At 36.8% G+C, this 9028-nt stretch overlaps 1 protein-coding gene across 1 annotated transcript in view; it reads left to right on the top strand.

Annotated features, from left to right (window-relative positions):
- LOC107588256 (myosin-IIIb-like) overlaps window positions 1-9028 on the top strand; it is a 179350-nt gene that overhangs the window by 12666 nt on the left and 157656 nt on the right. Inside the window, exons 4-9 of the mRNA XM_016276289.1 lie at window positions 505-688; window positions 937-957; window positions 1429-1563; window positions 3040-3144; window positions 3362-3461; window positions 5040-5116. Of these exons, the coding sequence (XP_016131775.1) occupies window positions 505-688; window positions 937-957; window positions 1429-1563; window positions 3040-3144; window positions 3362-3461; window positions 5040-5116 (622 nt within the window). The remainder of the gene's footprint in view (window positions 1-504; window positions 689-936; window positions 958-1428; window positions 1564-3039; window positions 3145-3361; window positions 3462-5039; window positions 5117-9028) is intronic.

Genomic DNA, 9028 nt, shown 5'->3' with positions numbered 1-9028 from the left:
TGAAAATCATTTGAAATTTGTGTCAATACGTCATAAATACAACGCAGCAGCAGTTTTCTGTCAGGGATTTGTCGTGTCGTGCCGCGCCGCATCCAGTGTAGACCTTAGATATGTATACATATATATATATATACTGTATATGGTGTAGACAGCATCACTGATTATAATGAGTTTGCGCGCCGCACCACTCGCGTCCGGTGTAGACACGGTGTAACATTGGTTTTGCTTTGTTTCACAGTACTAATCGTTGCCTGGGTTGCGTACATACTGTATGTGTGGGGCGGAGCTATCAAAATAGGGGCGAGACCCTTTTGGGGTAGGGGCGTGTTTGTTTTGGTGATTTCAAATGTCAACATTGGCTACCAGAAATCACTTACCCCACCTTTGATAGATTTTTTTAACATCATGAGAAACGTAATTCAACTCAAATATGTCTTTTAACTATATAAAAATGTGTGAAGAAATTGAATTCAATCTATGATTTGAATTACTTGTAATGTTCAGGAGGTCTTTCTATGGACTGTATCCCTACAAGTCAAGCATGATCGGTCTGGAGTCGCTGGCAGATCCATCTTCTGATTGGGACATCATAGAAACAATTGGGAAAGGAACATACGGCAAGGTCTACAAAGTCATCAGTAAGAAAGATGGAAGTCAAGCAGCAGTGAAAGTTTTGGATCCCATTAACGTGAGTCATTGTTGAAGATTTTCCTTGATTTTATAGAGTAGACCCAGTAGATTCAAAAGGGGGACATTGTGGCATTGCTATTCAAAAATGAATCTGAAACATGCTTAAAATGTACTGCGAATAAAACCTTTGTATCTGCACTCTAGTCATTTATTCATTTTAGGATTTAAGACTCGTAACAATATTTTCAATGATTTAGAAACCAAACAAAAACAGAAAAGGTGTTTCTTCTCCTCTTGTCCTCTCAGAATCCCAGTCACACTAACAGAGTAAGTAGATGTTCCTCCTAAACGGATATTTTCATATTATAGCACTATTGATTTTTGGAAAACTTGTCAGGATGTTTTATTTTTATGCCTAACCCTGATGTTCCCCATGTAGTGTGATGTCATTAGTGCTGCTTGATCCCCCATAACCCCCTGCTGCACAGTGCATGCATGGCTGCCTTCAATTGTACCCATCGAATACCCCGCTGGTCATCATACAAGCACATGCACGAAAGCTTGGGAGCGTTTTTGCATCCTTTACATTGTTATCATCTATTCTGACAAGTTATCTTTGTACTGTATATCACAACTTTTTTTGAATCCGCAGCAGTTTTCAATCATTTCTAGCTTCAGTTAGGGACAGTCCATGTTGTTAATCACAGAATCTCATAAGAACACCATATCATTACAGACAGCAAATGTTTTGTGTACTCGCATATATGATTAATGCAGTTGTGCTGATGGTTGTGTCAGGATGTGGATGAGGAAATTGAAGCGGAGTACAACATCCTGCGCTCGCTGTCCAACCATCCCAATGTGGTGAAGTTCTTTGGCATGTTCTACAAATCAGATGAGCTCTCTGGAGGGCAGCTATGGCTTGTTTTGGAGGTACATTTCTTTACCAGAGCTTGGTTTTGCATTATCCACAGGAAATAGTTGCTAGAAGATTTCCAGGAGAGTGGCATTGTCAAGTGACTGTTTATTAATTTGTGATGCATCTCTCTGATAATACTGTTTCTGGGTTTAAACCTCTTAGTTGAGAATATCATCTCAACAGCCATTTGTGAGAACTATTCATTTATATCAACTTTTAAGCAAAGCTTCACAGCTTTAAAACTCGATTCATACACAACAAACATGTTTTGGTGGTATTACAGCACACAGTGAGTGCATATTAGTACCGTTTTGTTGTTTGCTTTTGGGCTCTGAAGGAACATTTGGACTCAGAAACAGTGATGCTTGACGTCAGACCTCTAACAACTGGATTAGTAACATGTCAAAAATTGCTCTGAAGATTTCATTTTGTCAGTTCGATGAATATGATTCAAATTTAGGTCCTGAAAAATGTCTGAAATAGAAGTTATTTACTGAAAATCTTCCATTAGCTACATAAGTCCACAGATAAACCCAATGTAAACAAAAGCTATTCAAAGCTATGGAGGAAGGTAAGATTTTCAATGAATAACAATTTATATTTTGAGGTGTTCCTCACAAAGACTGGCGCTAATTAGAGCTGGTCACTGCATGTTTTCACTGCAGTCAAATAAATATTTAGGCCTAAATGTGACATTTTAATTATATAGCTATAAAATGTCCATCCATTTGGATTACACAAAAAACAGCTTTATATATTGATATTCAGTGAATCCGATTTGTTTCAGTCTCATACATTCTGACTGACTGAATATTGCTTGTTCCACAGCTAGCCATATTTGAACCATGTTCACACTTTTAACTGAATATATGTGCTTGTTTTCACAATGAAAAGATTCATGCTAATTCCAAGCAATTTGAATAAATTCATTTTGAATATATGACTATGTAGAATTAAATAGATGCAAATAGTAATAAACTATGCCATTATTTATTGATTGATTGGAAATCGTACCTATTTCTTAACATTTTCATGTGTGCATGACAAATATGCATCACATTAAGTTCATTAGTTTATTTTAAAGCTGTATAATTAAATGGTTGGAAAATGTATACGTAATTTAAATTAATACAAACAATCCTAAATTTAGGCCTAAATGTTTATTTAAGTCTGTATGCAGCACAGACGTTCTTCGAAATATTTTATTCCATGTTCTACGAAATAAAGTAATAATGTATGTTTGGAATGACATGAAGCTGAATAGAAAATGACAGTTTTTTGTTTAGGTGAACTATTTAATATGTATGCATGATATTATCTCTGATAGTATTACTGACAATAATAACGCTGAATAAAAATGCTTTGTGGTGTGTTTTGTCATTTTATAAAAAAGTGCTGGTTGCCCTCTTCTCTGTAATTGCATCTATCGTTCTTTTCTCTCTCCCGTTCCTCATTACTTTCCCTCTCTGTCTGGCATTTCTCTCTGTTAGCTGTGTAATGGAGGTTCAGTAACTGACCTGATAAAGGGTTTGCTGATGAGAGGGAAACGTCTTGAGGAGCCCATCATCTCCTACATCCTGTATGGAGCGCTTCTGGTGAGACACACACACACACATACAGACTAAAGTAATCCGCCCACCCCAGCACAGGGAACGCTGTCTCAGCACTCTGACCGTGCCAGAGTAGTTATTTTGGGCCGTGATAGTGAGGAAAGACAGAGGATGTCCAGCTGTAGACTTTAGAGGCCAATCAGAGGCAGTCTGGCCTTCAGGCCCCACTTACCGACCCAAGTTTCTCTTGTTTTATTCTCAGGGTCTCCAGCATCTTCACAACAACAGAATAATCCACCGTGATGTGAAGGGCAACAACATCCTCCTCACCACAGACGGTGGAGTCAAACTGGTGGACTTCGGTAATGGAGAGAAGATTTTTATTATAGAAAGAGGTTTTTTTTTTTTTGATTTAGAGAGATTTATATGCATTTTCCTTGCCATTCAACAATGGCTCCAAAATGGACATTAGCTGGTTTTACAGCATTTGATTTGTTGCTGCATGTAGCTTAAACAGTGTAGCAATGCTAAAATCAATATGAAGTCTCCAATCCCTTTTGAAAAAGAAATACATTTTAACACATGGAAATATGCACTTTACGAGTGTACTTTAATAGTTCAATCTGAACTAAATGCACTTTAATTGCAATTATAGTTCAAATGTACATTAAATACGAGAAGAACTTAAGTTCATCTTTGTATGTAATTTCATAATTACTTCTATTGAAATATGTTTAAAGTGGACTGCTGAATTTATGATAAACTAAAATATACTTTTAAAATGTACTTTAATGTCATTTCTATTGAAACGTTTATGTTTTCAAATATATTCGTAATTACACATTTGCAATGAAGTTGCAGTTTAGTACATTTAAATATATGAAATTTACATGTAATATTTAATAACATTTAAAATATTTAATAACATTTAAACATGTAATGCCAAATAACATTTATAAACTACTCTACATGTGCTTTAGCATGTTAGTTAACATTTCAAAATATGTATACTTTTTTTTTAAAGCACAGCACAATTATTAAAACAATAATTTAAAATGTACTTTAAAGCAAAACTTTTAATTCAAATTGATTGATTACTTTTTAAAAGTGCACTTAAGTGTTTCAAGAAACATAGCAATGAAAGGGTACTCTTTTTAAGCACATTTAAGTGGCTTTTTATTTTATTGATATAACATTTCTATTTGCAATTTCATTTTTTTTTTATAAATACTTGTAAGATTTGAAGTACACTACAGGTGCACATTCAGTGTAATTAAGCACACTTCTTTTTCACAAGAGATACCTTATACTTCTAAACAATAACTTGTATTGGTCATTTAAGCTGGTTGCTGAACCACTTTAGCTGGTTTTGGCTGTATTTTTTTTTAGTGCTGAGAATAAAACATCTTACTGCCTCAGTTTACTAGCAATTCATTTGTTGACCATACATGAGATTTAAAATATATTATTTTTATACAGCTACACATCATATATTATTATTGTATGCATAATAAAATGAACAGTATGCTAATACTGTACCGTGGTTCATGAGTTATCAGCAAATTAAATGCTACTAAATTGGAGAGGGGGCTGTGTGGGGCGACTGATTCTTGTCTGCCTGAGGCGTGTTTGTCCCGTGTGCATGTGAGAAAGAAGTGGCTCCCTGCTGGGAAGCAAAATGCCCTCATCACGTAATGCTGATGCATCCCAGCCGCCCGCTCCCTGCCCTATTGTCACGTCAAATTACTTGCCACCTGCTAAATGTCTGAATCCATACAACTGTTATTTGTCCTACTTGAGAAATAACTGTACAGTTATTGTTGTTTGTTAACACAGATGTTCACAAATTTCAGTAGAAAAACAATCACATTCAATGAAAATAAAGAAAAATAACTGTATTAAGCTATGATTCTGACATATGAGGTCTTGGTTTCTTGCAGGTGTCTCAGCTCAGCTGACGAGTGCCCGTCTACGCCGAAACACATCCGTGGGAACCCCGTTCTGGATGGCACCTGAGGTCTGTCCTGTCATAAACATACGACCTTACTCTCTTTATTTCTGCCTTTCAGTATCTTTCTAGTCAACACCCATCTCTATTTTTGATGAAGTACAAAACATTTTATACTTAAAGGTGGGGTAAGTGATTTCTGGAAGCCAATGTTGACTTATGAAATCACCAAAACAAACATGCCTCTACCCCGAAAGGGTCTCGCCCCTATTTTGATAGCTCCGCCCCACACATACGTACGCAACCCAGGCAACGATTAGTTCTGTGAAACAAAGCAAAACCAATGTTACACCGTGTCTACACCGGATAGCTATAGAACTCATAATCAGTGATGCTGTCTACACCATAGATATATATATATATCTCTCTCCTCCACATCATGAGTAGACACGCCCCTTACTGCTGATTGGCTACAAGTTTGTTTTGCTATTCGGCCCGAATCAGTTTTCTAAAGCGTTTGTGAAAAATCGCTTACCCCACCTTTAAACGATGAGACGTTGTAATGAAAGTTCTGTTACAAATCACTCACCTTCATGTCACTCCAAACTTGAATGGTTCAGTGTTGAACTGAAAGTTCCAGCTGCTCTTGTCTGCACAGTAAAAATGAATTCAATGTGAATTCTATTCAAATATGACATGCCAGTATGTGTTTTAGCAGGTTTGAAGTACGTGACATTGTTGGTTCTCAGACATGAATGAATAATATTTGAGAGCTATGACAGATTGTAAGTAAATAATGACTTAAATGTTCAGACTATTCCCCAAACAAAGCAGTCGTATAATTTTAAAATGTGTTTAATATAGAGCATTAGTCATTCGGACTACATTTATGGGACATTTGTGTCATATTCATTGTCATTATATGAAGAAGAACAGCTACAACTTTCTCATACAGTTCTGTTTTTGTTTTCTAAATTGTACATGTGGGCGTATAAATGGCATAGGCGTTTGGAAATAAAATGCCCGGTGAATGCTGCAAATCACTCAGGTTAACAGTGTTTGACAATAATGTACCACCTACACTAAACTCTACCCTAAACCTAGCTGATAGTGTTAACAAAAGAAAGCGTGAGATAAAAACACACATGCTAAAGAAACCATGCCATTTTAGCTTGCTTCTACAAAAGTTTGAGCTCTTTATTGTGACTCGTACCCGAGTGCTCTGCATCGCAAGTGCAGTGCTGTACCAGGTGAGCTACTGAGCAAGTTTACTACATTAGAAACATCATATGGAGTTGATTATGAGATGAAAATGTCAAAATGTTCAGCACTATAGTTAAAGTGTTGGTTATATGTACTTTAACCATAGTGCTGAACTTAACCAAAGTTGTATGGTTAAAGTGTGCACTATGGTTAAAGGACATAAGCACTATGGTTTAAGTGTTTTGAAGTGTTTTGAAGTCATATTGTGCAAGGAACCAAGCAAAAATAAGTCTTTATTAATTGATTAATCAGCCCCTATAATCACAATTTGTGTGGAAAGGAATAAAAGTAATTGTCGTGTTACTGCCACTAGCAAACTGTGTTCATTTCAGTTGGAAACGGCTGTGAATTGTATTTATAGATATGTTTTTAGAATTTTGCAAAAATATAGGTAAGCAGTTTTTTTTAAACTACATTATCACACAGCTCTATACAGTATAGAAATTTGTATATATAAGTACAAGGGTGTCCAAACTCTGCAGGACAGTGACCCTTCAGGAGCAGATTCGGACACCCCTGTATAATTATATCCAGCTTTACAGTATACTCACTTAAAAAGTTAATTATTTTTATCATCCCAAGATGTAAACTATATTATCTAATCTACCAAATGTAACTAGAGATTATAAACATTAACATCGTGGTTTTCTGTAAAGCTGCTTTTAACAGTGAGTATTGTGAAAGTGCTATATAAATACATTTTCCAGTATGCCTGTGTTACTAATAAGTGCTTTTGTACTCACTGAAACAATCTGTTTTCCTTTCCTTTTCCTTTGAGTAGATTCAGTACAGCTTTGTGAAAAATATCTTAATGCTTAGTGTGTTTTTGTGTATATGCATTAGTGAGCTATGTAACAGAGGTGTGTGTGTGTCTGTGTGTCTGTGTGTGGGGGGGGGGGTCATGTGAAGGTTAATAGCTGAGTGCCGCTCTGTGAGAGTGAAATAAAGCGAGGTGATGGGGCCAGTAGGGGAGGCCCCTAGGGCCAATTAAAATACAGTCTAAATTAAACGCTCGGCAGAATGCCAATTGGCCACAGTGTTTCTGACAGACTGATTTAATGCTGCAAAACAACATAATCATTGTGATTATTACAGTACAGTAATGATTAAATCACGAAAATTGGTTGACTGGAGCTGAAACAAAATTAACTTTCAAAATGATTCTGTTAAATTCACATGGATATACTGCATAAATATAAAGCTTATTTAATAATTTTAAACCATATAATAATGAAACTGGTATGAATCCCTCTAAAACTTAAATTGACTTTAGTTGGAAATGGAGGCCAATCAGTTTTAAAAACTGAAGTTATCAGTTATATTTATTGTATCAGATGTTTCTACTAAAATACCTTTGGGGATTTAAAAATAGACACAAATGAGTTAATAGTTGACATGCAGTAAGTGTATAGAGCTATAAAAATTAATATAGGTTGCGCCTAACTAAGAATTTAATAATAATAAAAAAAATATATAGAGTGTATATATATACAGTGGGTACGGAAAGTATTCAGACCCCCTTAAACTTTTCACTCTTTGTTATATTGCAGCCATTTGCTAAAATCATTTAAGTTATTTTTTTTCCTCATTAATGTACACACAGCACCCCATATTGACAGAAAAACACAGAATTGTTGACATTTTTGCAGATTTATTAAAAAAGAAAAACTGAAATATCACATGGTCCTAAGTATTCAGACCCTTTGCTCAGTATTTAGTAGAAGCACCCTTTTGATCTAATACAGCCATGAGTCTTTTTGGGAAAGATGCAACAAGTTTTTCACACCTGGATTTGGGGATCCTCTGCCATTCCTCCTTGCAGATCCTCTCCAGTTCTGTTGTCAGGTGGGATGGTAAACGTTGGTGGACAGCCATTTTTAGGTCTCTCCAGAGATGCTCAATTGGGTTTAAGTCAGGGCTCTGGCTGGGCCATTCAAGAACAGTCACAGAGTTGTTGTGAAGCCACTCCTTCATTATTTTAGCTGTGTGCTTAGGGTCATTGTCTTGTTGGAAGATAAACCTTCGGCCCAGTCTGAGGTCCTGAGCACTCTGGAGAAAGTTTTCGTCCAGGATATCCCTGTACTTGGCCACATTCATCTTTCCCTCGATTGCAACCAGTCGTCCTGTCCCTGCAGCTGAAAAACACCCCCACAGCATGATGCTGCCACCACCATGCTTCACTGTTGGGACTGTATTGGACAGGTGATGAGCAGTGCCTGGTTTTCTCCACACATACCACTTAGAATTAAAAAAAGTTCTATCTTGGTCTAACCAGAGAATCTTATTTCTCACCATCTCACAACTCCATGCGGGCTTTCATGTGTCTTGCACTGAGGAGAGGCTTCCGTCGGGCCACTCTGCCATAAAGCCCCGACTGGTGGAGGGCTACAGTGATGGTTGACTTTCTACAACTTTCTCCCATCTCCCGACTACATCTCTGGAGCTCAGCCACAGTGATCTTTGGGTTCTTCTTTACCTCTCTCACCAAGGCTCTTCCCCCCCGATAGCTCAGTTTGGCCGGACGGCCAGCTCTAAGAACTACCACATTTTGCTATAAGTTTGATTGCATCATATAATAATTGCTGTTAATATTATTCATCGTCTGTTTTATTACGTCTTATATTGATTTTTCTGTACTGCTGGTTCGTCTGGTCAGAGGAGAACTGGCCCCCCGACTGAGCCTGGTTTCTCCCAAGGTTTTTTTCTCCATTCTGTCAC

The sequence above is a fragment of the Sinocyclocheilus grahami genome, unplaced genomic scaffold (genome assembly GCF_001515645.1).
Source record: "Sinocyclocheilus grahami isolate Dianchi unplaced genomic scaffold, SAMN03320097.WGS_v1.1 scaffold100.1, whole genome shotgun sequence".
Lineage (NCBI taxonomy): Eukaryota > Metazoa > Chordata > Actinopteri > Cypriniformes > Cyprinidae > Sinocyclocheilus > Sinocyclocheilus grahami.
Note: the sequence above shows the minus strand (reverse complement) of the source record. Positions and strands in the feature narration are given on the sequence as shown.